Source organism: Oncorhynchus gorbuscha, linkage group LG17, assembly GCF_021184085.1.
Source record: "Oncorhynchus gorbuscha isolate QuinsamMale2020 ecotype Even-year linkage group LG17, OgorEven_v1.0, whole genome shotgun sequence".
NCBI classification, from domain to species: domain Eukaryota; kingdom Metazoa; phylum Chordata; class Actinopteri; order Salmoniformes; family Salmonidae; genus Oncorhynchus; species Oncorhynchus gorbuscha.
The window spans coordinates 52,149,998-52,174,301 of NC_060189.1; the positions used below are offsets into that span (position 1 = coordinate 52,149,998).

General features: G+C 43.2%; 2 protein-coding genes and 1 long non-coding RNA gene across 4 annotated transcripts in view; 2 read left to right on the plus strand and 1 right to left on the minus strand.

Moving 5' to 3' along the window:
• The window catches only part of LOC124001614 (gastrula zinc finger protein 5-1-like), a 532,153-nt gene that overhangs the window by 505,164 nt on the left and 2,685 nt on the right, over nucleotides 1–24,304 (plus strand). For both annotated transcript variants that reach the window (XM_046308560.1, XM_046308559.1), the window contains exons 4-6: nucleotides 21,170–21,322; nucleotides 21,709–21,820; nucleotides 22,051–22,178. In XM_046308560.1, the coding sequence (XP_046164516.1) occupies nucleotides 21,170–21,322; nucleotides 21,709–21,820; nucleotides 22,051–22,178 (393 nt within the window). The remainder of the gene's footprint in view (nucleotides 1–21,169; nucleotides 21,323–21,708; nucleotides 21,821–22,050; nucleotides 22,179–24,304) is intronic.
• LOC124001677 lies at nucleotides 4,128–19,083 on the plus strand. The gene is made up of 4 exons (XM_046308678.1): nucleotides 4,128–5,493; nucleotides 8,183–8,313; nucleotides 14,492–14,674; nucleotides 17,835–19,083. Exons 1-4 carry the CDS (start codon nucleotides 5,211–5,213, stop codon nucleotides 17,955–17,957), a joined length of 720 nt encoding a protein of 239 aa, XP_046164634.1. The 5' UTR covers nucleotides 4,128–5,210; the 3' UTR covers nucleotides 17,958–19,083.
• Nucleotides 16,949–19,081, minus strand: LOC124001688. The gene is made up of 3 exons (XR_006832839.1): nucleotides 17,800–19,081; nucleotides 17,270–17,412; nucleotides 16,949–17,159 (listed from the first exon to the last, which is right to left on the minus strand). It is a non-coding gene; the product is annotated as an uncharacterized LOC124001688 (long non-coding RNA).

Genomic DNA, 24,304 nt, shown 5'->3' on the forward strand with positions numbered 1-24,304 from the left:
GACTTGAAATAACTTGTGACTCGCCTTGACTTGCTCTTAGAAAGCACAACTTGGACTTGACTCGACCTGTTCTACTTTGTGATTTGAGAATTGCTTGTGCTTCGAAAATTAATGACTTGGTCCCACCTCTGGTGTGTACTCTGAAGGGTGCCTAAATAAGAAAGTGGAGGGTCTGGTCCAAGGTTTCCTTTTGGCGCCGGACAACGTGACCAGCAAGATTTTAATTTATCGGACATCTATGTCCATTGGGTGCGTAACACATTAGGGCGTCCACCCATGGACCTCAATCACATTGACATGATTTTAATTAATCTGAACAGAATATACATTTGCCTGTAAAGTTGTAATAAAATAAACTAGAATGATGTTCTTATACCAACATGACAGGTTTATTGAAAAGCAAAACATTGCCCGTTGTGTCTTCATCCCTGCTATAAATCATAAGTGAATATCATTTAAAAAATACAAATAAACGTTTAAAAGAACAAGTCGCCTAGACAGTAATAAAACACGAACATATAATATTTGTATAATATAATTTGCAAATAACCTTTACTCATAGGCTATTTGTATAAATATTTAATTAATAAATAACAAAACAACTAATTTAATTTAGCTGAGAGGCATGAACATTTTCATTATGCCTATTAAATAACAAAACATTTCTACTGGATGATGTTATGTTTATTTTAATTTGAACTATGGTGGGATCGTGACTCCTGCCATGCGAAAGTATTCGGCCCCCTTGAACTTTGCGACCTTTTGCCACATTTCAGGCTTCAAACATAAAGATATAAAACTGTATTTTTTGTGAAGAATCAACAACAAGTGGGACACAATCATGAAGTGGAAAGACATTTATTGGATATTTCAAACTTTTTTAACAAATCAAAAACTGAAAAATTGGGCGTGCAAAATTATTCAGCCCCTTTACTTTCAGTGCAGCAAACTCTCTCCAGAAGTTCAGTGAGGATCTCTGAATGATCCAATGTTGACCTAAATGACTAATGATAAATACAATCCACCTGTGTGTAATCAAGTCTCTGTATAAATGCACCTGCACTGTGATAGTCTCAGAGGTCCGTTAAAAGCATCATGAAGAACAAGGAACACACCAGGCAGGTCCGAGATACTGTTGTGAAGAAGTTTAAAGCTAATAATATCTTATGTTTCACCAAGTCGTGGCTGAACGACGACATGGATCATTTGCAGTTGACTGGGTTTTCCGTCCATCGGCAAGACAGAACAGTTAACAGAACAGGTCAAATGAGGGATGGTGGTTTGTGTCTATTTGTCAATTTATTTGACCTTTATTTAACTAGGCAAGTCAGTTAAGGACAAATTATTATTTTCAATTACGGCCTACCCCGGCCAAACCTGGATGACACTGGGCCAATTGTGCGACGCCCTATGGGACCCCCAATCACAGCCGGATGTGAGGCAGCCTGGATTTGAACCAGGGACTACAGTTTTTTCTTTTTCACCTTTATTTAACCAGGTAGGCCAGTTGAGAACAAGTCCTCATTTACAACTGCGACTTGGCCAAGATAAAGCCAAGCAGTGTGACACAAACAACAACACAGAGTTACACATGGAATAAACAAACATACAGTCAATAACACAATAGAAAAGTCTATATACAGTGTGTGCAAATGAGGTAAGGCAATAAATAGGCCATAGTTGCAAAATAATTTCAATTTAGCAATTAAACACAGATGGGCTATGCTGGGCTATGTACAGGTGCAATGACCTGTAAGCTGCTCTGACAGCTGATGCTTAAAGTTAGTGAGGGAGATAAGTCTCCAGCTCCAGTGATTTTTTTTGCCATTCGTGCTAGTCATTGGCAGCAGAGAACTGTAAGGAAAGGCGGCCAAACGAGCAATTTGCTTTGGGGGTGACCAGTGAAATATACCTGCTGGAGTGCGTGCTACAGGTGGGTGCTGCTGTGGTGACCAGTGAGCTGAGATAAGGTGGGGCTTTACCTAGCAAAGACTTATAGATGACCTGGAGTCAGTGGGTTTGGCAACGAATAGGAAGCGAGGGCCAGCCAAGGAGAGCATACAGGTCGCAGTGGTGGGTAGTATATGGGGCTTTGGTGACAAAACGGACGGCACTGTGATAGACTGCATTCAATTTGCTGAGTAGAGTGTTGGAGGCTTTTTGTAAATGACATTGCCGAAGTCAAGGATCGGTAGTATAGTCAGTTTTACGAGGGTATGTTTGGCAGCATGAGTGAAGGATGCTTTGTTGTGAAATAGGAAGCCGATTCTAGATTTAATTTTGGATTGGAGATGCTTAATGTGAGTCTGGATGGAGAGTTTACAGTCTAACCAGACATTTTAAGTCAGAACCGTCCAGAGTAGTGATGCTAGATGGGCGGGCAGGTGTGGGCAGCGATCGGTTGAAGAGCATGCATTTAGTTTTACTTGCATTTAAGAGCAGTTGGAGGCCACGGAAGGAGAGTTGTATGCATTGAAGCTTGTCTGGAGGTTATTTAACACAGTGTCCAAAGAAGGGACAGAAGTATCCAGAATGGTGTCGTCTGCATAGAGGTGGATCAGAGAATCACCAGCAACAAGAGCAACATCATTGATGTATACAGAGAAAAGAGTCGGCCCGAGAATTGAACCCTGTGGCACCCCCATAGAGACTGCCAGAGGTCCAGACAACAGACCCTCCAATTTGACACACTGAACTCTGTCTGAGATGTAGTTGCATATGACGCCTCTTGCACTGAGATGCAGTGCCTTAGATCCCTGCGCCACTCAGGATCCCAATTACAGTTGGTGTGCGAAATCTAATATTAATATTAAAGAAGTTTTGAGGTTTTGCTTGCCAGAGGTAAAGTACCTAATGATAAGCTGTAAACCACACTATTTACCAAGAGTTTATCTATATTTTTCGTAGCTGTCCATTTACCACCACAAACTGATGCTGGCACTAAGACCGCACTCAACTAGCTAAATAAGGCCATAAGGTAACAAGAAAATGCTAATCCAGGGGAGGCGCTCCTAGTGGCCGGGGAGTTGAATGCAGGCAAACTGAAATCCGTTTTACCTCATTTCTACCAGCATGTCACATGTGCAACCAGATGAAAACAAACTCTAGACCACCTTTACTCCACACACAGAGACACATACAAATCTGCATCAGTTTTGTGTAGTTTAAGAGCTGGAAAATCAGAACGAGAGGATTCATGGGTAGAAGTAATGACGCTGTTGTTGGGGTTACAAAGAGAGAGAAAAAAATGGTATTCAGTTTTGTTGGATTCCTACCCATACAAAAGTTGAATTTATTTTACTAGGCAAGTCAGTTAAGATCAAATTCTTATTTTCAATGACGACCTAGGAACAGTGGGTTAACTGACTTGTCCAGGGGCAGAACAACATATTTGTACCTTGTCAGCTTCGGTTACTAGTCCAATGCTATAACCACTAGGCTACCCTGCCGCCCAGTTACTTAAATGATATAGTAGATATAATGGCAAAAAAAGCAACATATTGTAGATATACAGGTGCAGTTAATTAGAGGAGAAATTTAAATATTGCTGTCAGAGGCAAGGGGATGAAAAGTCTTAAGGAGAGACATTTATACAAATAAATCTGTACGGAGACAGTGTTGTAATGGGAACAGAAGGGAGGAAGTTATGTTGTATAGGATGAGATTGGGGCATACAGAATTTAATTCCTCTTTGAAATTGATAGGGTAAAATGGTACTGGAATGTGTGTATGGTAGACGAAACGGTTTAACATGTGTTAATATTTTGTGGAATGTATGATGTAGAAAGGGAGAGTTTATTTGATTAGGGTGGGATTGGGTGGGGTTTGTAGGGAATTATTTTATTAGAAATCCAGATATGTTATCGAATACCCATACTAAAATACTGTATACTATTAGTTCATTTTAGTTAGTATACTGTAAACAAACTAGTTGAACGTACTAGAGCTTAACCTGTCCACCGGAAGTTGATGCTGTTGCTATGCAACATTTTGCTAGCTTGTTAGCATAAAAAATGACTAGCTAAACATTTTACGATTTCGGTTATTTGTAAATTCAATGCCAGAGTGCGGTCTGAGCGTTGTCAGATTGTCCGTTCATAAATTAGGAGCGTTCAGAGCGCACACCGTACGCTCTGGCCGGGGAGTAGGGTTGGTCTGAGCATTCAGCAGCGGTCAAGCACCCAAGTTAACGATGGCTACCTAGAGGTCACTTTTTTCGGGGGGCTAGCTAGAGAACACCTCACTGATTTTACTCGCCCTAGTAGAGCTGGTTAGGCCATTTTCATTTTATATCGAGCGTTGGTGACACCGACCATATTCATCCTGTGTTTAGCATTCGTAAATTCATCAGTTATTCTGCGCGAGAATGCTCTGAAAACGGAGTAGTAGTTAATAATACTGTCTGGCAAGTTCGATGTATTAGTAGCCAACTAAAGTTGGGTAGATAGCTAACATATCAGTACCTACTGCTCTAATGCTATGCGGTTTGTATAAGGACGTAGCTAATAAATTGTCAGCCAACATAGCGTGTAACGTTAGTTATTTTAAAAGTGATTACATTGCTCAACATTCTTTTTTTAACAATTTTGTCATAATTAGTTAAAACAATTCATTTGTTTTCGCCTTCGTCAGGCTTCGGCTGCAAATTTTCCACCATTCTCTTCAAATCTGAAAAGGTGAAGCCACGCCCATTTTCGGAAGAACTGAATTATGGGTCCTAAAAGCACAGAAAGTGTCCACTGCGTGTGTACTTCGTATTTTGGCGAATTTAGCATGAGTTTCGGGAACTTTTGACATTCTAACTATATCCATACTATGACCAGTATACTATATACCCAAATCCCGTCACAAATAGTGCAGTTAGTAGCAGAGTATTCAGCTTAGGTTTAGTGAAGATAATAATTGGAGGGTGGTCTCACACTCCAGTACAGTAGGTGGCGGTGTATGCACCTTTCAGTTGGTTGCGATCCGAAAATACAAAGGTAAATAAGTAGTAAACGGAAGTGAATAGTGATCACGAACAATTTTCACGTTAGCGTTTTTGTTTTGTTATTTAGACATTTATTAACACTCTGGAACTCAATGCGATTCATTCGAACTGCAAAACATAATATACTTAACTCGGGTAGTCTTTAATTCGCGTTGAAGACAGGACTTGGTTGATAGATGTTATCTAGGTAACGCTAGCTAGCTGCTAACGTTAGTTAACAATGGCTAACGGTATGGTTTTTCACACTCAAATTGCCTCGATTATGGAGGTGCTAGCGAATGCAGCCGTGGCAGAGATCTGTAAAGTCGTAGACGACGACTATGCAGTGTTTCGTTTGGAAATAACTCAAAGCCAGAAAGAAAACAGGGGATTGCGGAGGAAACTACAGCAACTGGAACTGAAGGTGTCACGGGAGCGCGCAGAGAGGACAATACGAGAGCGCGTCCTCGCCAGTCGTCCCAGTAGTGTCAAGATCCTCGACCGATACAGAGGAATGGCTAGAGGTACATTTTGTTGAACGCCCCGTTACCTTCTGGACATGTGTTCTGATGTGTTACGCAGAATTGGGTCTTGGTCAGTTTTTGGATAATATACAATACTTACCCTGATTATTAAGCTATCTTGCAATATTTCGCTACACTCGCATTAACATCTGCTAACTATGTGTATGTGACAAATAACATTTGATTTGCTCCTCTATAACATGGAATACAAAGTAGAACACCAGAAACGGTTTAATTTTGACCGAGTGTAGCGAAATATTTTATTTATGTTTACCTTCATTTGACCAAGTAGGTCAATAAAGAAAAATATAATTTTGCACAGAGACACGCTGGCCATTTTTCCTGAATACACATACTTGTAAATAGTAGGGTGTTAAGGGTCAAAATTAAACCGTTTCTGGTGTTCTACTTTGTATTCCATGTTATAGAGGAGCAAATCAAATGTTATTTGTCACATACACATAGTTAGCAGATGTTAATGCGAGTGTAGCGAAATGCTTCTTAGGAACACAACACTTTATTTCATGAGGATAGGACTTATTATTGCTAAAATACATTATTTTCCAAGGTCAAAGGTTGCGGACTGGTCAAGGTTAATCCCTAGTCCAGGGGTTTCAATTAAGCCCAAGACAACCAGGTGTGGGGAATTCCATACTAATTAGTGAAATTAATTAATCAATTATTTACAAGGGAGTAGCGAAAATACCGCAGACACTCTGCACTCCATGGAATGAGTTTGACACCTGTGCCCTCGTCAATAATGACACCAAATCACTTGTCTGGATTCTTAATTTCAACACATTTATAGTGTACTATCTCAAGATCGAGGGTGTGCAACTCAATATTATGAAGGTGTTCTTAATGTTTTGTAAACACGGTGTATATTATATATTTTTTAAGGGATGGATCAGCCTTAATATTGAGGATAGATTGTTGCTTCCATCAATGTAATTGTCTGCATAATTTCCAATCCCCCATATATTTTTGGGGTAAATATATATATATATGTACATACATACACATTCATATGCACATTTTTTTTTAGGATATACCTTTATTAGTTCCTGCAAACCCTACCACCTTTCCCCCAATTGGAGTAAACTAATAAACAATAGCACTTAGGCTTCTACCTTCAGTTTATACATATTATACACATCTCGCTCTCATCAAATATCAGCATATAGGTGCATTAATATGGTACATAGTGCCGCAAGGGTGACTTATATGGTCATAAGTGTACAGTAACAGTGCAAACATGATGAGCAGTAGCAGCATTGGTAACTGGTTATGTACATAGAATATGTAGTGTACAGTGCTGTATGCATTAGTATTTAAGAATGTTTACAATACGGAGTAAGATGCCACGCACACCAGGGGTAATAAGAGTACATATAATTGGGATTACATAATCCTGAACAAAAATCAGGTTAACTATTTACCAATTAGTAAGAGTTAGTCTATATAGAACAGTTATGTTCTATTCAGTAGCCTAACTGATTAGGCCTGATTAGAGTGTCAAATAATATGCCCAAACCTGTCCCGTGCCACCTACACACACACACCACACACAGCCCACACAGACACAAACACACACACACACACACACAGCCTAACACAGACACACATTTCTCACTAAGTCTGAATTGTAACGCAGAAGGTTGGCCTACAAGTCTACACAGTTTACCTCTAAGGTAGGGCTACACCTGAGTTGGGTTACATTGTAATGCTATGTTTGGTCTTGATGAGTTACTCTAGTGATGGGAGGTTAAACTGCACCGTTTCCAGCAAATAATTAGCCTAGGCTTGAGACAGTGAGCTTCCTGCTAGCCACCTGCACAGCAAGATGGATGGGACACATTTTAAATTCACAGGTATTTAGCTTTTATCGATTGTATGCCTGTAGCCACTGAATTCTGGTAGTTTACACTTGGGAAAAAAATATTTAAAAAATAAACATCAATCACAAAATTCCCGGCTTGCACAATACAGACTCGACAGAGCAGAGACCAACAGATGCATATCTGTATTCACAGTCATGTGAAATCCATAGATTAGGTCCTAATGAATTCATTTCAATTTACTGCTTTCCTTATATGAACTGTAATTCAGTAAAGTCTTTGAAATTGTTGCTTTTTGCATTTTTATATTTCTGTTCAGTATAGATCTTTCACATAGCATCCATTGTTTGTCTCGTCAAATAACATCCTATAAATAGTAGGCATTTTAGCAGGCAAAAATAGCTGATAATCACATATGGGATGTACTACCAAAATGAATGAATGGTGGAGAACAGAGCAATTGCGCATTAGATGAAGCATTGATAGTATGGATGAACCTAGTAAATTGGTATTTGTTGTTTAGGGCATTCATTTTGACTAAACAGTACATTCTTCTAAATAGTATGATTTAGTATACAGTATGCAGTTTAAGTAAGAAGTAGGGAAGCCAGATTTGGGGATGGCCAGTATCAAATTCTAACCAGATTCTTGATTTTTACGGATTTTCCTATTGTCATACTAAATAAAAAAGAATGTGATGCTTGGAACATAATCAATAAATAGTATATCAAGAAGTTATGAGAAGTGTTCTCTTGCATCCTTGCCAATTGTAGACAGTGTCAATAGTCTACAATATAGTGTTGAACATTGACGGTACCTAACCACCTCTTTTCCCCCAATCACTCTCTCAGGTGAAGGACATCTCACCGGAGGCCCCAGGAGCTTTGTAAAGCCAGCGGGACACAATACATGGAGAGATGACCAACCCATAGCTGTAGATGAGGGGAGTGGAACCTCAACCCAGCATGTTATCGTGATAGAGGTTCGTGTCATAGTGTAACATTTAGAAATTACAGTACATCAAATGTGACCTGTCTATTTCAGAAAGGGTCCACTCGGCTATCAAATACTGAGCTGTATTGTCTGCAACATTGTTTGGGGGGGGAATTATATTATTTTATACTAATACAATTGCTCAGAGAATCCTGGTAGTGTAACCGATGTGAAACGGCTAGCTTAGTTAGCGGTGGTGCGCACTAAATAGAGTTTCAATCGGTGACGTCACTTGCTCTGAGCCCTTGAAGTAGTAGTTCCCCTTGCTCTACACGGGCCGCGGCTTTTGTGGAGCGATGGGTAACGATGCTTCGTGGGTGGCTGTTGTTGATGTGTGCAGAAGGTCCCGGGTCGAGCCCGGGTATGGGCGAGGGGACGGTTTAAAGTTATACTGTTACAGTAGCATCCACATAAATGTAGAAGTGTTTATAAACATATTATAATCTTATTTACAATGAATGTGACTCCATAATGACAATACATTATTCACCATTCATTTCTATTGGGCACAAAATAATCTGAAACAACCAAAACAAACAGAAAATGCCTCCAGCAAGTATATGGGACTAAATACTAAACTTGTGACTACTTTATTTCTATGAATCTTTAGGGGTGTTAATTTTAACCCCTACATTTTTAAGAAAAAAATATTGTTCAACAAGTAATCTCTTTCTCCAAGCAATTTTATTAGTATAAAATAACAATTTCAGTTTTTTTTTGTAGCATACAATATATAGATCAGCATTTTAATTATTTATTTTATACAGTCATTATTGCTCCTTTTTATCAAAGTTTCCAATCATTTCGATCCCCACTGTATAGTCTCGTGAGTGTGCATAGATTCAGTGCAAGATAGTCCGGTAACCAATTAATGAACTATTTCGCACTCTTAGCAGTCTTTAGCAGTCTTGTGGCTTGGGGGTAGAAGCTACAGTATCGCTGAGCCTGTTGGTTCGAGAGCCGATGCTCTGGTACCATTTACAGACTATGGCTCGGGTGGCTGGAGTCTTTGGCAATATTTCGGGCCATCTTCTGACACAGCCTGATATAGAGGTTCTGGATGGAAGGGAGCACGGCCCAGGTGATGCACTGGGCTCTCCGCACCACCCTCTGTAGTGCTTTCCGGTCATGCCAAATCTTTTAAGTCTCCTCAAATCAAATCAAATTTTATTTGTCACATACACATGGTTAGCAGATGTTAATGCGAGTGTAGCGAAATGCTTGTGCTTCTAGTTCCGACAATGCAGTGATAACCAACAAGTAATCTAACTAACAATTCCAAAACTACTGTCTTATACACAGTGTAAGGGGATAAGGAACATGTACATAAGGATATATGAATGAGTGATGGTACAGAGCAGCATACAGTAGATGGTATCGAGTACAGTATATACATATGAGATGAGTGTGTAGACAAAGTAAACAAAGTGGCATAGTTAAAGTGGCTAGTGATACATGTGTTACATAAGGATGCAGTCGATGATGTAGAGTACAGTATATACATATGCATATGAGATGAATAATGTAGGGTAAGTAACATTATTACATTACATTTACATTTAAGTCATTTAGCATAAGGTAGCATTGTTTAAAGTGGCTAGTGATATATTTACATCATTTCCCATCAATTCCCATTATTAAAATGGCTGGAGTTGGGTCAGTGTCAATGACAGTGTGTTGGCAGCAGCCACTCAGTGTTAGTGGTGGCTGTTTAACAGTCTGATGGCCTTGAGATAGAAGCTGTTTTTCAGTCTCTCGGTCCCAGCTTTGATGCACCTGTACTGACCTCGCCTTCTGGATGATAGCGGGGTGAACAGGCAGTGGTTCGGGTGGTTGATGTCCTTGATGATCTTTATGGCCTTCCTGTAACAACGGGTGGTGTAGGTGTCCTGGAGGGCAGGTAGTTTGCCCCCGGTGATGCGTTGTGCAGTCCTCACTACCCTCTGGAGAGCCTTACGGTTGAGGGCGGAGCAGTTGCCATACCAGGCGGTGATACAGCCCGCCAGGATGCTCTCGATTGTGCATCTGTAGAAGTTTGTGAGTGCTTTTGGTGACAAGCCGAATTTCTTTAGCCTCCTGAGGTTGAATAGGCGCTGCTGCGCTTCTTCACGACGCTGTCAGTGTGAGTGGACCAATTCAGTTTGTCTGTGATGTGTATGCCGAGGAACTTAAAACTAGCTACCCTCTCCACTACTGTTCCATCGATGTGGATAGGGGGTGTTCCCTCTGCTGTTTCCTGAAGTCCACAATCATCTCCTTAGTTTTGTTGACGTTGAGTGTGAGGTTATTTTCCTGACACCACACTCCGAGGGCCCTCACCTCCTCCCTGTAGGCCGTCTCGTCGTTGTTGGTAATCAAGCCTACCACTGTTGTGTCGTCCGCAAACTTGATGATTGAGTTGGAGGCGTGCGTGGCCACGCAGTCGTGGGTGAACAGGGAGTACAGGAGAGGGCTCAGAACGCACCCTTGTGGGGCCCCCGTGTTGAGGATCAGCGGGGAGGAGATGTTGTTGCCTACCCTCACCACCTGGGGGCGGCCCGTCAGGAAGTCCAGTACCCAGTTGCACAGGGCGGGGTCGAGACCCAGGGTCTCGAGCTTGATGACGAGCTTGGAGGGTACTATGGTGTTGAATGCTGAGCTGTAGTCGATGAACAGCATTCTCACATAGGTATTCCTCTTGTCCAGGTGGGTTAGGGCAGTGTGCAGTGTGGTTGAGATTGCATCGTCTGTGGACCTATTTGGGCGGTAAGCAAATTGGAGTGGGTCTAGGGTGTCAGGTAGGGTGGAGGTGATATGGTCCTTGACTAGTCTCTCAAAGCACTTCATGATGACGGAAGTGAGTGCTACGGGGCGGTAGTCGTTTAGCTCAGTTACCTTAGCTTTCTTGGGAACAGGAACAATGGTGGCCCTCTTGAAGCATGTGGGAACAGCAGACTGGTATAGGGATTGATTGAATATGTCCGTAAACACACCGGCCAGCTGGTCTGCGCATGTTCTGAGGGCGCGGCTGGGGATGCCGTCTGGGCCTGCAGCCTTGCGAGGGTTAACACGTTTAAATGTCTTACTCACCTCGGCTGCAGTGAAGGAGAGACCGCATGTTTCCGTTGCAGGCCGTGTCAGTGGCACTGTATTGTCCTCAAAGCGGGCAAAAAAGTTATTTAGTCTGCCTGGGAGCAAGACATCCTGGTCCGTGACTGGGCTGGATTTCATCTTGTAGTCCGTGATTGACTGTAGACCCTGCCACATGCCTCTTGTGTCTGAGCCATTGAATTGAGATTCCACTTTGTCTCTGTACTGACGCTTAGCTTGTTTGATAGCCTTACGGAGGGAATAGCTGCACTGTTTGTATTCAGTCATGTTGCCAGACACCTTGCCCTGATTAAAAGCAGTGGTTCGCGCTTTCAGTTTCACGCGAATGCTGCCATCAATCCACGGTTTCTGGTTAGGGAATGTTTTTATCGTTGCTATGGGAACGACATCTTCGACGCACGTTCTAATGAACTCGCACACCGAATCAGCGTATTCGTCAATATTCCCATCTGACGCAATACGAAACATATCCCAGTCCACGTGATGGAAGCAGTCTTGGAGTGTAGAGTCAGCTTGGTCTGACCAGCGTTGGACAGACCTCAGCGTGGGAGCCTCTTGTTTTAATTTCTGCCTGTAGGCAGGGATCAGCAAAATGGAGTCGTGGTCAGCTTTTCCGAAAGGGGGCGGGGCAGGGCCTTATATGCGTCGCGGAAGTTAGAGTAACAATGATCCAAGGTTTTACCACCCCTGGTTGCGCAATCGATATGCTGATAAAATTTAGGGAGTCTTGTTTTCAGATTGGCTTTGTTAAAATCCCCAGCTACAATGAATGCAGCCTCCGGATAAATGTTTTCCAGTTTGCAAAGAGTTAAATAAAGTTCGTTCAGAGCCATCGATGTGTCTGCTTGGGGGGGGATATATACGGCTGTGATTATAATCGAAGAGAATTCTCTTGGAAGATAATGCGGTCTACATTTGATTGTGAGGAATTCTAAATCAGGTGAACAGAAGGATTTGAGTTCCTGTATGTTTCCTTCATCACACCATGTCCCGTTAGTCATGAGGCATACGCCCCCGCCACTCTTCTTACCAGAGAGATGTTTGTTTCTGTCGGCGCGATGCGTGGAGAAACCCGTTGGCTCCTGAGGGGGAAGACGCGCTGTCGTGGACCATGTTGAGTCGTTCGTGATGTGGACGCCAAGGAATTTGAAGCTCTCAACCCGCTCCACTATGGCCCGTCGATGAGCGTGAGGGGGGCGTGCTCTACCCTCTTTCTCCTGTAGTTTATTATCAGTTCCTTGTTTTTGCTGACGTTGAGGGAGAGGTTGTTGTCCTAGCACCACACCTCTAAGTCTCTAACATCCCTGTATGTTATTGAGAGAGAGAGAGAGAGAGAGAGAGAGAGAGAGAGAGAGAGAGAGAGAGAGAGAGAGAGAGAGAGAGAGAGAGAGAGAGAGAGAGAGAGAGAGAGAGAGAGAGAGAGAGAGAGAGAGAGAGAGAGAGAGAGAGAGAGAGAGAGAGAGAGAGAGAGAGAGAGAGAGAGAGAGAGAGAGAGAGAGAGAGAGAGAGAGAGAGAGAGAGAGAGAGAGAGAGAGAGAGACTCTGCTTTTCGCGAAGGTGGCGCATGTAACTTGTTGGTCAAACTTAAGTCATCAGAGCGGCAGTAGGTTACAGTCATAGTCTCTCTGTGTGGGGTAAGTTAGGAGTTATTTAATCAATAGAAGATGGAATTAAAATGCTGGAATTAAAAGTTGAAAGACAAGGATAGGCTACAACGACCAAGAGCCAACAGGTAGGCTGTAATTTATACTCTGAATGGAGTTGGTTTTGTTTGTAACTGTAGGATGAGAGAGCGCATGCAGCCTAGCTAGCTAGCCTAACTAGCTTCTCCTTGTTTGATGCAGTCAAGACAGGTAGTCACTATGAAATCCTATTGGATGATAAATAACCTAGCTATGCCAGCTATTAGTTCGGAATGGATATTTATATTAAAAAATAATTTATGCATATCAGGTCTGGATGGAAAAGCCCCAGGTCCAATTCGGAAAGGGTCCAACTTTTTAGACCCATGAAGGTCTCTAGTCCCAGGGACCCCAGCTTGGGGATTATTTTGGAGGGGACTATGTTGTTGAACGCTGAGCTGTAGTCTTCACATAGTTATTTCCCATCTTGTTCAGGTGGGAGACGTCAGTGTGAAGTGCAATTGAGATTCTGTCATCTGTGGATGGATCTGTTGGGGCGGTATGTGAATTGTAGTGTGTCCAGGTGGTCTGGGATGATGTTGTTTATGTGTGTCATGGCCAGCCTTTTAAAGCACTTCATAATTACAGATGTGAATGCTACAGGGCGGTAGTTATTTAGGCAGGTAACCTTGGGAGTTATTGGGAAAAGAGACAATGGTGGTCTGTTTGAAACATGTTGGGATTACAGACTGAGAAGGAAAATGTCTGAAGACACTTGTAAACTGGTCTGCGCATGCTTTGAGAACACGCCCTGGTATTCCGTCTGGCCCGGAGGCCTTGCGACTGTTGACCTGTTTAAAAGTTTTACTCACATCAGCAACGAAGAGCGAGATCAATCAGTCATCTGGAACAACTGGGGCTTTCACACAAGACTCAGTGTTGTATTCCTTGACGCGAGCATGAAGGGTATTTAGCTCTTTTGGAAGTTCTGCACCACTGGGTGTCTCACAGCTGGGTTTCCCTTTGTAATCCATAATCATCTGCGACCCCTGCCACATACGACGAGCACCGGAACCGGTGTAATAGTATTCCACCTTCCTCCTACATTGTTCTTTTTTGCATGTTTAATGTCTCATCCAAGCTCATAGCGGGCTTTCTTGTATGTGTCCGTGTCCCATCCATGTAAGCAGTAGGACAAGCCTTTATCCCAGCGCAGATATTGTATGTAATCAATATTTTTTTGGTTTGGATACGTTTGTATGGCCACTGTGGAGACGACTCCTGAATGCTGTCAGATGAATCCTGGATCATATTCCACATGTACATATCCACTATCCCAATTTGCTTACATGTACATCCTAATTTATCAGCCATAGGGGAGCTTGTGAGACTTCTCTACGACATTGTTATCTGATTCAACTGATGTAGCAATAATAACCTCCTTTCTTGTGTCAGTCTGCAGATGCAGAGGCCGCAGGTCCTGAAGAACCGTCTCTGGTCAAGAAGGAGAGGACTGAAGCAGAGGACCCACTGCACAGCGGAGACCTCCAGACTGGAGCAGTGGCACCTCCTGTAGCCACGGAGGACCTCACGACTGCCGCCTCGCCCCAGCCCAGGACCGGATGCAGCATCACGGAGGTCAGTGGAGCGCCGAACGCCGTCCTCAAGTCAGAGACAGACACCGAGACTTTAACTGTAACACACAGGCTATTATACACAGGATCTGACCACAGATCAGACAGACTGGGGCTGGGGAAACAGGGCTGTCCTCCTGCTCCTGGCTCAGAGTATTTACCGGTATTTCACCAGAGCCAGAGGATGGTTCATTCCCGTGGTGATAGTGACGCGTTACACTCTGGCGGTGATGATCCGTCTTGTTCTTACGCTACAGAGATGGACCCAGGCAACATGCCCTTGGGTTTAGAGACACAGACTGATCTGTCTAGAGGGTACTGGAACGGGTACAATAGTAGTGTATACTCTGAAGGGTGCCTAGATAAGAAAGGGGAGGTTACAGTGGCAGATGAGGTGACTGTGAAAGTGGAGGACGACGCACCTCTGACATGGAATGGAGAAGGACACTCACAAGGCAGAGATTTCTTAGATTACAGAGGAATCTTAGAGACTAATCAAATTGTCGCCACCAACTCCCCTTTACACGCTTTCAGGGATCGCGACCCAGTGTCCACATCAATGGCACCTTCCGATTCACATGGCTGTGTCCTTTTCGATCAGGTATTGAACTCAGAGGACCAAAGGGCCAAGGCGTGGGGAGGGGGACCAACTTCAGTCAATAGTAAAGATAAACGGTTCCTCTGCATGTTCTGCAACAAAGGCTTCAGCTGCCCCCAGAAGGTGGAGATCCACCAGAGGGTCCACACAGGGGTGAAACCCTTCAGCTGCCCCCAGTGTGAGAAGAGGTTTTCCCAGTCTGGTGACCTGAAGAGACACCAGAGGGTCCACACGGGGGAGAAACCCTTCAGCTGCCCCCAGTGTGAGAAGAGGTTCTCTCTGGCTGGCAACCTGAAGATGCACCTGAAGGTCCACAAGGGAGAGAGACCGTTTGCCTGTACACACTGCGGGAAGAGGTTCTCCGAGAGGAGCTACCTCAGGCTACACCAGCAGAAAAAACATTCTACACTATAACATAGAAAGTAACCATTCCACTCGATAGCTTCTGACATTTAGATCAAACCCTGCATAAAGACAAAGATATTTGTTTTTAAAGATCCACAGATGCAATTGGAATAACGAGAGTAACAGATTTCAGTGTTTACTATTCCTGGGTAGAATATTGCATACAGATGTTGTGTGATGTATAAGGCATACACTGAGTGTACGAAACATTAGGAACAGCCTCAATTCATCTTTCCCATTGACCATCAATGGCACACATACACAATCCATGTCTCAAGGCTTAAAAATCCTTCTTTGACCTGTCTCCTCCCCTTCATCAACACTGATTGATGTGTATTTAACAAGTAAGGAGTCATAGCTTTCACCTGGTCAGTCTGTCAAGGAAAGAATGAGTATTCCTAATGTTTTGTACATAGTATATAAGCGTAAAAAGACTGTTACATATTTGTACTCTGCTATATGATGTTCACCAATGCCTCTTTCATTACTGCCGTTCAACTACTTACATTTTTCCCCCCCAGATACTTTTAATGACAAAATGAGTGGAGTGTATCAAGTTAGCTGAGACATTACATTTACTTAATTTAGCAGATGCTCTTATCCAGAGCGACTTAGAATTAGTTAATTCATCTTAAGATGGCTGGGTGAGAACCACATATCAAAGTCGTAGTAAATCGGAGCTCGACATTAAGGGGGAATTGCACCCGCAGATTTTTGCCTCTCTCTTTGGCTTGCTCCCCAAGAAATGCTGACGGCCATGACAGAAGCCAAATGTAAGTTGGCTTGGGTTGTATTTTTATGTGGGTGTTTCTTGGGTGTGTCCATGCTACAACCACGACACCTCAATCTGTCAGAACCTTGCCTGCAGGTCCCCTCCCTCTCAGTCACAACAAACAAACCAATCTCCTGCTTGTTGAGTTCAATAACTACAGGCAGGTGGCAGGTGTATAGTGGGATGCCGACGGATAACACGACAATAATGTGATTGCTAAACTTATGCAAATATTCTAAACTAAGTGTCTTGATAACTTTCAAATGTAGTAACGGGTCCATGTTGAATAAACAACCCTTTACAGAATACCGTAGAAGCAGTGTTCTGCTAATATAACAGTGTGAACCGTTGACCTTTTCATTGTCATTCCCAGCCAATACTGATACTCTGCCTATCTGCATTTTGTCTGGTGGTAATGGGGCTGCCTTGGCAAACATATCAGTGGTCATACCTGTCTGTGTGGTGTCCCGTATACAACAGGAGTTCCCTGATCCTTGTGCAGAATACAGAGGCTCTCTCCCTCCCCATATTGACTCGTACCATTTTTAATTCAATAATAAAAAAAGACGATACAAGTAAAAGTTGTCTAGTAACATTTTTATGCCGTGTGCCATGTTTCTCTCCATTCAGAGATGTCAGTATCAAGCCTGTCTGTAGGTCAGGACTCCAGCACATCATCTTGCAAGTCTCCAAGTGCTGGCTCCATAGATGCATCTGTGAACATATACACAGTCACTGTTCTATTACCAATGGCCGTTAGGATAGGTGATATCTGACACACACAGGTACTACGTTGAAGTTTGAACAGGTCAGACTAAACATACCTAATTCTTGTCTACCCGTCAACAAACGTTGTTGAGCAAACGAGGTGAGGCTGGAGGTGTGGTCTTTGCCAGCGTAGATCAGCTCCTGGACCCTCGTCAAAATACTGGTCGGTCACATGCAAACCACAGGAGTTTGGTGGCACCTTAATTTGAGAGGACGTGTTCATGGTAACAGCTGGAGCGGAATCAGTGGAATGGTATCAAATACATCCATGCGTTTTGATGCAATTCCATTTGCGCCGTTCCAGCCATTATTTTGAGTCGTCCTCCACTCAGCAGCCTCCACTGACACAAACACACGCAGAGCACTGATTGCATTATCAATGGAGGTTATGATTAGCACGGTGGAACCAACCTGATCGCTGTGTTCACCTTTCTATTTCACTTCAGATATCGTGGTATGTGAAGTGAGATAGAAAGGTAAACGCAGCGATCAGGCTGGTTCCACCATCCTAGGTTGCGATAGTGAATTGGGGGGGGGGGGGGTCTCAAAACTGTTGACCTTTTTGACCAGGTTAAATTTGACCAACCTGATTTCAAGTGTCCTCCCTGTTCCGTTTTATAGGAATGCTCACAGCGAGGGAATGTCTGCGTGATGCTGAGTGTCCCCTTGCTGGTCTTCTCTGTGTTGGATGTTCGGCTGCAAACTGGACATTTCTCAAACAACTGCAGCAGACGATCCTTATAAACAGTTTACTTCCTCATGTTATGAGGTGGTGTTGACCGGGAGGGCCTGTGACAGGGTGATACGATAGACAGCCAAGGGGTTAATTGCATTTTGTTATAAAGAAATGAGAACGCTTTTGATAATTCACTTCACAACCAAAATGATCTACTACTTGTATCTGCTTGGCTGGGTAATTACTACTTTATCAAACCGGGTATTTTTGGTTTACAAATTTTTATATATAACACACATTACCATTTGTTGATGAAGCCGTCTGTGTCACAAGGGTAGTTAACTTGGGTCAAGCTAATTCTAGGTCGTTACCACAGCCACAGTCAGAAACCCAGCCTATTTCTACAATTTATCTTATTAGAATTTAATTTTAAACCTAACCTTTACCACAAGGCTAAACTTTTGCCTAACCATAATCTTAAATGAAGAACAAACAGTGAAAAGATTTAACATTTTTAATTAATTTTTAAGATGGGGTTCCAAACTCTGTTTTAGACGAGACTGACTATGATTAAAATGATCCTACTTACACTGTAGTCAATGTTGACACAATAATAAATGTTTCTGACTCATATCAATACCACATAGGCTGTTTTCAAAGGGATTAGTTGCTTTTTAGGAGCAGTTGCTCTTTAACGCTTGTTCTCATCTGGGAAAAGTAAAAGAAACAGTCAAAAATACTGGGACAAGTAGAATATAGATTTAAGATGTCCAAATGGACAACAACAACAAGTATTTAACTCCTTTTGTTATGGCAAGCCTACATAAGTTCATGAGTACATAATAAAGTCACATAATAAATTGCATGGACTCACTCTGTGTACAATGATAGTGTTTAACATGACTACCTCATCGCTGTACCCCACAGATAGAATTATCATCAAGGTCCCTCAGTTGAGCAGTGAATTTTGAACACCAACTCAACCACAAAGACCAGGGATGTTTACCAATACCTTGCAATACAGAGTTTAATGGCTGTGATCGATGGAAAACTCGGGATGGATCAACACCATTGTAGTTACTCCACAATACTAACCTAATTGACAGAGTTAAAAGAAGGAAGCCTGTACAGAATAAAAATATTCCAAATCATGCATCTTGTTTGCAACAAGGCACTAAAGTAACCCTGCAAAAAATGTGCTAAAGCAATTAACTTTTTGTCCTGAATACAAAGTGTTGTGTTTGAGGAAAATCAACACATTACTGAGTATCACTGTTATGGGTATGCTTGTAATCATGAAGGACTGGGGAGTTTCGGAATAAAAAGAAACGGAATGGAGCTAACCACAGGCACAATCCTAGAGTAAAACCTGGTTCAGTCTGCTTTCCACCAGCCCCTGGGAGAAGAATTCACCTTTCAGCAGGACAATAACCTGAAACACAAGGCCAAATCTACACTGGGGTTGCTTACCAAGAGGACTGAATGTTTCTCAGTGGCCGAGTTACTGTAGTTTTGACTTAACAATAGGGCAAGACCTGAAAATGGTTGTCTTGCAGTGATCAACAATCAATTTGACGGAGCTTAAAGAATTTTGAAAATAATAATGGGCATATGTTGCAAAATCCAAATGTGGAAAGCTTTTAGAGACGTACCCAGAAAGACTCAGCTGTAATCGCTGCCAAAGGTGCTTCTAACATGTATTGACTCGGGGGTGTGAATAGCTATGTAAATGAGATTTAATTTTCAATAAATTTGCAAAAATGTCTAAAAACATGTTTTTACTTTTCTCTTTCGCACTCATTATGGGATATGATGTGCGAGACAATCTATTTAATCTGTTGTATAACACAACAAAATGTGGAATAAGTCAAGCGGTATGAATACTTTCTGAAAGCACTGTATCTCTTGATCTGTTTGACATACACCCAGCAGTCATACGAGACAGAACTTACTCACCAAGAAGTCACCAAGCGCTCGCTCTATCTCTCTCAAGACTGATTGGCGAGGTCGTGTGGAGAGCTCTGTCCTTTTTCTTTCACTTATTTCTTATTTATATTTTAACGGTGGAGGGCTAAAACATTGTGGATCAGTGCCAGGGGATTCATTTAACATATTCTTTGAAGAGGAAGGGTTTTAGACGTTTCGAAAGAGGAGCACGTCCTCTTCTGTCCTAGGTTCAGGGGGAAGCTTATTCCACCAATAGGGTGCCAGGACAGAGAAGAGTTTTGACTGGGCTGAACGGGAGCTGATCCCCCCCCCCCCCCCCCCCCCCATCGGGGTGGGACCAGAGGTGGTGGAGTTCTCGGGTCGGGGTTGTAGGGTTTGAGCATAGCCTGAAGGTAGGGAGGGGCAATTTGACTTGCTGCTCCGTAGGCAAGTACCATGGTATTTTAGTGGATGCGAGCTTCGACTGAAAGCCAGTGGAGTGTGCGGAGGGTGACATGGGAGAACTTGGGAAGTTGCGGCGTTCTAGATAAGTTGCAGGGGTTTGATGGCACAGGAGGGGAGCCCATCCAACAGAGATTTGCAGTCGTGTAAACAGGAGATGACCACAGCCTGGATTAGGACCTGCGCAGCTTCCTGTGTGAGGAAGGGTCGTACTTTACAGATGTTGTAGAGCATGAACCTGCAGGAGCGAGTCATTGCTTTGATATTCTTTGCACTCTGAGAGGGGGACACCGTGGATTTGTCAACCATGATGGAGAGGTATTGGAGCTGGCAGGCCTTCCCCTGCAGTATAAGCAGCTCCGTCTTGTCGAGGTTGAACTTGAGGGGGTGGGCCGACATCCGAGATAAGATGTTTGCCAGGCACGCAGAGAAACGTGTATGTGGTTTTCATATGGTGTATTTAGAACTTGTTTCTGTTTTAATAAACACAAAATGGGACTGTTCATTCTGACTTTCATTGAGACTCTCCTTAGTATACATCACCTCTGATCTCACCCTATTCTGCATAAACCTGACAGCGCTTTATAACCATCATACACTTACTAAATATACCCACACTCTAACAAACACCTACTGTACATGTCAAAATAGTTTAGTCAGGTTTGTATGATGACTTTTGACTTAGCTGATCATAGCTGACTTGTTTTTACCCACAACATATTTATGTCCACCATGATGGGTTTAACAACAATGAATTCATTCTCTAACTACAGTATTGGACTCATGTAGTGAGGATGGGTAAAGACTCCATGTTGAAAATGTGTTAATTATCTGTGTGTATTTACCTGAGGGAGTGTATGTCTGTGTAATCTGTATCACCTGTCTCTTCCAGGAGGAGGAGGGTCCAGAGGTGCTGCTGGTGAAGGAGGAGGGTCTGGGGAACCCTGAGGGGAACATGGTCATGGAGGACAACCAGATTACACCTCCTCCTGAACCCACAGAGGAACCAGCTGAGCAGCACAGGACCACACACAGTCTCATTGAGGTGAGCCCACTGTGAACTACTGTCTGAATGGTATTAGGTCAGGTCCCGTATCCACAAAGCCTCTCAGAGTAGGAGTGCTGATCTAGGATCAGTTTAAACCCTTTCGATAATAATGAGTAAGACTATAGACAGGTGGGGACCTGATCCTTGATAGGTACACTTACTTTGAGGCTCTTAATTTTGTCTTAAGTGTGGGACCATGCCTTTGAATGACCAAACCATTAAGTGTTAAATAATCAAGTTATTAGCACATAGTATCAAATCAACTAACAAATTTGCATAGTACTCATAGCAATCCCTCATTGCCCAATCAGAAGATGCTCCATTGCAGGATGCTCATATCAGATTTCTGGATCCAACATCCTCTCACTCTGTATCTCTTACAGTCAGTAGACATGGAGGATGGGAAGCCTGATCTGCTGCTGGTCAAAGAGGAGACAATAGAAGACGAACCAGAGAGCATTGACCTGCTGAGTGGACTAAAGATGGGGGAGCAAGGTAAGGGAGAAGTACATATAGCCTCCATACAGTAACAGATCTAGTGATCTAGGAATAGTGATGCACCTGGCTATTATTCTTGTCTTCATTCATAAAATGAAATCAATGCAACTTATGTTTACATAGAAAAACACACATTATAATGTATGAACTTGACCAGGTAATTGACAGACAATTTATGTAGAGTTATTTTCCATGTTTTTAGTCTATTTTCTAACCTCTTCCTCTAGATGGTTGGTCAGAGGCTAACAGAGGGGACTGGGCAGTCATCTTGAATTCCCAGACCCAGACGGGTGCAGCCAAGGGCCCGGGGGATGACATCATTGAGCAGGGCAGAACCAGAGGTGACATAGTGGAGGTCAGTGGATGGGACAGCATCCTCAACTCTGGGCTGGGGAACAACACTGTTAACCAGAAACAGACAGTCGAACACAAAACACCAACTGAATTTAGTCTCCATGACAACAGACTGGCTGAGATCAGAGTGAGGCATAGATTTGGCCTGCGGGGACAAGGAGGTGTTGGTACGCGGCGGGAGAGAACAGACACAGACTCAGCTAGTAATTCTCCGTCCTGCTCTTATAGTTGTGATTGAGAGACTGATGGCGCCTCAGGTTAACCCCCTAACAACCCCCTTCTATAGGATCTATTAACTGGAACATGGACCCTGCAACAACACAGACACTAGGCTGCTAACTATGCCAGGCCAGTTTTTCACACTCATCCAACCTGAAGAGGCACCTGGAAGTCCATACAAGAGAAACCCTTAGGCTGCCCAAGTGTGAGGAATGATTTTCCCATCAGCACGACCAGCTGAAAATGCACCTGAAGGTCCACACAAGAGAGAGGCCATTCGCTTGTAGGTACTGCACGTTTTCAGAGGAGCCTCACTGTATATACAAAAGTATGTGGACACCTATTCAAATTCGTGGATTAGGCTATTTCAGCCACATCCGTTATGACAGGTGTATAAAATTGAGCACACAGCCATGCAACCTCCATAGACAAACATTGGCAGTAGAATGGCCTTGTGTAAGAGCTCAGTGACTTTCAACATGGCACTATCATAAGATGCCACCTTTCCAAAATGTAAATTAGTCAAATTTCTGCCCTGCTAGAGCTGCCCCAGTAAACTGTAAGCATTGTTATTGTGAAGTGTAAACGTCTAGGCTCAGCAGCGAAGTTGTAGTAGGCCACACAAGTTCACAGAACGGGACCACCGAGTGCTGAAGCGCATAAAAATCATCTGTCCTCAGTTGCAACACTCACTACCGAGTTCCAAACTGCCTCTGGAAGCAACATCAGCACAAGAACTGTTCCACCGAGGGCTTATTGAAATGGGTTTCCATGGCCGAGCAGCCGCACACAAGTCTAAGATCACCATGCACAATGCCAAACGTCTGCTGGAGTCGTGTAAAGCTCGCCGCCATTGGACTCTGGAGCAGTGGAAACGCGTTCTCTGGAGTGATGAATCACACTTTACCATCTGGCAGTCCGATGGACAAATCTGGGTTTGGTGGATGCCAGGAGAAAGCTTCCTGCACCAATGCATAGTGGCAACAGTAAAGTTTGGTGGAGGAGGAATAATGGTCTGGAGCTGTTTTTCATGGTTCGGGCTAGGCCCCTTAGTTCCAGTGAAGGTAAATCTTAACGCTACAGCATACAATGATGACATTCTAGACTTTGCGGTAACAGTTTGAGGCCCTTTCCTGTCCCAGCAGGACAGTGCCCCCATGCACAAAGCGAGGTCCATACAGAAATGGAATGTCGATCGGTATGGAAGAACTTGACTGGCCTGCACAGAGCCATGACCTCAACCCCAGCGAACACCTTTGGGATGAATTGGAACGCCGACTGCGAGCCAGGCCTAATTGCCCAACATCAGTGCCTGATCTCACGAATGCTCTTGTGGTTGAATGGTAGCAAGTCCTTGCAGCAATGTTCCACATCTAGTGGAAAGCCTTCCCAGAAGAGTGGAGGCTGTTATAGCAGCAAAGGGGGACCAACTCCATATTAGTGCCCTTGATTTCGGAATGAGATGTACCTCTGGATACACCAGCAAAAATGCACATGGCCCATGTATAGAGTATAGTGATATGTAAAGTAGGTGAATTGAGGAAAATATTAGTATGATGAAGCAGAGTAGATGATGTAGTAATGGTTGGTGTGATGCTGTCTGTAAAAATTCTACACTCTTGAAAAGTGACAACCCTGACCTATTGTTTGATGCTGGTGTTTTATAATGAGGAAATTATAGTGCCTTAATTTGTGTTTACTTGACATGAAGATTTATGTAATGTTGAACTTTTCCCAAAGTATTCTACAATTAATAATAATAATAATAATATATGCCATTTAGCAGACGCTTTTATCCAAAGCGACTTACAGTCATGTGTGCATACATTCTACGTATGGGTGGTCCCGGGGATCGAACCCACTACCCTGGCGTTACAAGCGCCATGCTCTACCAACTGAGCTACAGAA

Excerpts from the sequence above, each read along its gene's own strand:
- LOC124001677 (XM_046308678.1), top strand. The coding sequence starts at position 5,211 with ATGGCTAACGGTATGGTTTTTCACACTCAAATTGCCTCGATTATGGAG. Across the intron at positions 5,494-8,182 it reads ATACAGAGGAATGGCTAGAG|GTGAAGGACATCTCACCGGA; the intron begins GTACATTTTGTT and ends TCACTCTCTCAG. Across the intron at positions 14,675-17,834 it reads CCGGATGCAGCATCACGGAG|GAATGCTCACAGCGAGGGAA; the intron begins GTCAGTGGAGCG and ends TCCGTTTTATAG.